General features: G+C 36.2%; 1 protein-coding gene across 2 annotated transcripts in view; it reads right to left on the bottom strand.

Moving 5' to 3' along the window:
* LOC106876023 (protein O-mannosyl-transferase 2) overlaps positions 1-3,815 on the bottom strand; it is a 15,062-nt gene extending 11,247 nt beyond the window's left edge. The window contains exon 1 of one of the 2 annotated variants that reach the window (XM_014924398.2): positions 1,640-3,815. In XM_014924398.2, the coding sequence (XP_014779884.1) occupies positions 1,640-3,554 (1,915 nt within the window). In that variant the 5' untranslated portion in view covers positions 3,555-3,815. Of the gene's footprint in view, positions 1-152 lie in introns of those variants that run through there. The other variant, XM_014924397.2, reaches the window with a different exon arrangement.
* Positions 3,816-4,055: the final 240 nt, after the last annotated feature.

Genomic DNA, 4,055 nt, shown 5'->3' with positions numbered 1-4,055 from the left:
GAATATAGTTGTAAGCTCAGTTTGCTACCATTTCACATACATACATCCAAACAAAATAAAAATAAAAAAATACTATATAAACTGAAACACTATCATAACTCTCAGTTACTGAACTGCTCAGCTAAATTCTCATCCAAATAAATAAATAAATATATATATATATATATATATATATAAATATATATATATATATAGCACTTCCTTCACTTTGATGCGTAGCATCAAAGTGAATGATGTGCTGAAGTCTCTGGAGATGCAAGGGATCAACACTCAACAAATCAAACTTCTCAGGGAAGTGAATTCAGGATGTACCACTAATACAGATCTTCTATCCTCACTCATAAGAGTTCCAATCAGGAAAGTAACCAAACAGGGAAATGCCATCTCTTCAAAGGTTTTCACATCTTGATATGGTAATTAGTGGTCAGAAAGGTGGCATCAACATCAGTGGTGAGTTACTAATCACCTCTAATCCATAGTGACAAAGTGCCCATCACGGAAACCTCAGATAAGCTATAGATCATGCAAACAGAGTTGGACATCTGGCCTCAAAATAAATAGCATGGGAACAAAATACATGTGGTCCAAAAATGCTGTGCATGTACAAGTGAAACAAGGGCTGTGACATAGGAAGAACAGTGACTAGATGTGACATAGAAGACTATGAAAGTACACACACACACATATATAGCATGTGTGTATACATGGATGGATGTGTGTGTGTGTGTGTACAATAAAACAATTGGTGAAAATACATTTAGGTAATTAAAAAAATTGGTTGAGTAAATTAAAGAAATAAATGAAAGAATAAATTATCAAAAAATTACAATATTTTGTATGCTTAAGATAAAAAGTATTGCTGCCAAATTAGAATTAGAAATTATAAATTTTGTTGAAAAATTGTTAAAGCCATACAAGTGTAAATTTCTAAGAGCATACTAAGTTAAATATATCCACTAAGGAAGAACATTTTATGTTGAAGGAACTTAACATAATTAGTAATTTGTTCAGCACATGTGTGTAATAGAAATGGAATTACAAAACTAATGAAGTAATTGAATATAATGGTCTTAAATTAAGGTATTCAGAAAGCTCAGTAGTTTGCATAAGGAAATAACAGCTAGACATCTCTGTATGTATTAGATTTCCCAGGAATTCAGCCATTTTAACTTATGCATTTTACTTGATTCATCAGCAGCCTCTGGACCAGACATACCATAAGCAAGTGGGGCAAATAAATAGAAGCTGAATCCAAGGCATGAAATTACCAATCCTAGTGACCAGTGGTAGAAAGTTGTTGCTAAATGTTCAGGGAAACTTATGGTAAAATGTGTGATGAGATAATCAAGCATGATAGCAGTGAACATGGCATTGAATAGGAATGCTGGGAAATAATGATGGAAATATAGAACACGACTCATACCCCAGAATGGAAAATAATGTAAGGCCCAACCAAGAATCAACCACCAACAGGAATTAAATGTCCTCTGGTTAAAACTAATTAATTTCTCCTGATATGTGGGATCTCGCTGGTGCCGGATTACATATACAATATAAATGATGAGAAATAGCACAAAGACAGCAATATTTCCCCAGAAAACCACTGGATTACCTAATAAATATATTCGATGATCTTTACCAGAAAATGTTTGCCCTCTGTAGTCAATGGGCCACTGCCAGGGTCTGGACGTCAGTTCACCTTCACTTGGTTTTAGGCCACTGTTGCCTTGAGTCATAACAACATGGCTCTCAATAAATTTCTCTAGGAAATTAGGAGAGTATACCTCAAAACTAACATTAGGCAACCGTGAATCCCACACTTCTTCTACACTCCACAAAGTTTTGGGATCTTTGATATTAGGGTTGCAAGTGACTTCAAGCTGTTCCCAGCCCCATTTCGGCAATCTCATATCATGGGACTGAAGAGCACATCGCATATAGTAATGTATTAAACGGACTTTACTGCGTACAGTCTGTACAGAATTCCTATCAGATACTCCAACAATTTCAACAATCCACATATCATTACCATCGCCTACACCATCCTGACCATAACCTGTCACTTGATAATGTCTCTGTGTAATGGGAGCTACTTCTTGGTGACTGTGTAGGTTCCGACGAGTTATTACATGTTCCAGCCGAATCAGATCTCCATTTTTCAGAATCTGAGGTGATGTTGAAAATGGTGCTTCTCTATCTGGATATTTAATTTTCCACAAGTTATTCTCATCTTTGTGGCTGTAGGTAGTAACTTGTTGCTGTCGAGGAGGATGTTCCTCTGGATAAAGGTGGTGATGGGAATGCAAGTAAGCACCACCAGCTCTCTTTTGTTTCAGAGAAATTACACTTCCATAGGCTACATTCTCTGGCATGCTGACATTGTAAAGTTTATTGCCAATAAGCTGAGATTGAAATGCAGAACTGTAGAAACCATCTCCATTGCCACTTTTATGAAGAATTTTAAAATGTACACAAAATATAAGCATGTAGATAAATATTGGTAAAATGATTAAACACAGTGATCGAGCGATGAAGTGACGGAGGAATAAAAAGAGCGGTATGGATGTGTCGCCAAGAATGTCCCATAAATCTTTGGCAGTTGTGTAGCCCGCAAGTAAAATAACAAATAATCCAACGAATTTGACCCCAATGGAAAATGCAAGGAACATCCCTGTGGTAGATAACCAGAACCACCATTCTAATGTAAAAGACTTCTGTCGCAGTGATACAAATTTAAGAATACTATATGTAGACATCATAATAAAAAACAAGAGTATGGGATCCAGTAAAATGTGCCGGGATAACGTGAGGATTCCAGTGTCAGCCAGAATTATAAGACCTGCTAGAAATGATGCTATAATGGATTTCGTAAGTTCCCAAACAATTAAGAAACTGATTGGGATTATAGCAGTCCCGAGGAGAGCACAGAAAATTCTCATGCCAACATATTGTGTGTCTTCATACTCGTCACCTGGTTTAGCAAAAGGAAAATTACCATCGTAACCGGTGAGCAAACCAGAGAAAGCAATGAGCATCTTACCTAAAGGTGGGTGTACATCAAAGAAAAACGTTCTCTGAATATACCAGCTGGCCATTTTACCGAAATGAGTTTCGTCCCAACAAACATGAGGTGGTTCCTCTATCTTGTAAAGACGAGATAATAAAGATATTAAAGTCAATAAAGACAAACAGGATGTAAACAGTCTTCGATTGTAGGGAAGAGGCGATATTTCATTTTCTTGTGGCTTTTGTGGGGAGATTTCATTTTTTGTCTTGTTGGTCACATTGCCATTTTCTTTAGCAAAATATTCCGATGATATATCAGTGGAAGTAGTCACGTCGTTCTGTGCGTATTTTTTGTGTTCATATATTTCTCCATCGGTTGAAAGTTTATAGCCATCTTCAGCACCATCAACTGGGTGTTGCTCTTTAAAATTTTCTTCGTAATTTTTCTTGAATGCGAGGTACTCGTTTGCCGTTAAGTTGTCGAGTTGACGATTTTGGTATCGGAAGCGATCACAAAGATCGGAATCCACATTTATATCTTCATTCATCTTTAAGGCACGGATATGGAACGGCAGTGAAAAATATTTGGTTCACACATACGTCTTCTTTTTCTTTTCACATTATAGATAGCTGTAAAGCTGTCAACAGTCACACATTGTCTTTATTTTGTTCAACACTACCACAACTCCCTAGTAACATAGTTATCAACAATGTAATTTCTGTCTCTATAGAATGAAACAAGTTACCTCCCTTTACTCTAACCGCGCCCACTCTGAGATATTTTAAAACTTCAGCAGCCATCCTTTGAAATCTTAATATCGAGCATCTATGCACAAATGAGACACGTAGGAAGTGGCCTCCATGTAGTCACTAGACCTGTTAGAAATAGAAGCCAAATCACTCTCAGAGCAAAATATAACGTCTGAAAAAAAAAAAAAAAAAAAAAAGGAACACATTAAAGAATATTGTCCAATACACAGTATTATAATTATTAAAATTTTTTTTAAATTTGTTTCAGTCATTAGATTGCGGCCATGTTAGGGTACGGA

This window comes from Octopus bimaculoides, chromosome 1, assembly GCF_001194135.2.
Source record: "Octopus bimaculoides isolate UCB-OBI-ISO-001 chromosome 1, ASM119413v2, whole genome shotgun sequence".
Classification (NCBI taxonomy): Eukaryota; Metazoa; Mollusca; class Cephalopoda; order Octopoda; family Octopodidae; genus Octopus; species Octopus bimaculoides.
The sequence above is the reverse complement of the archived record's forward strand: the minus strand, read 5'-3'. Positions and strand labels throughout refer to the sequence as shown.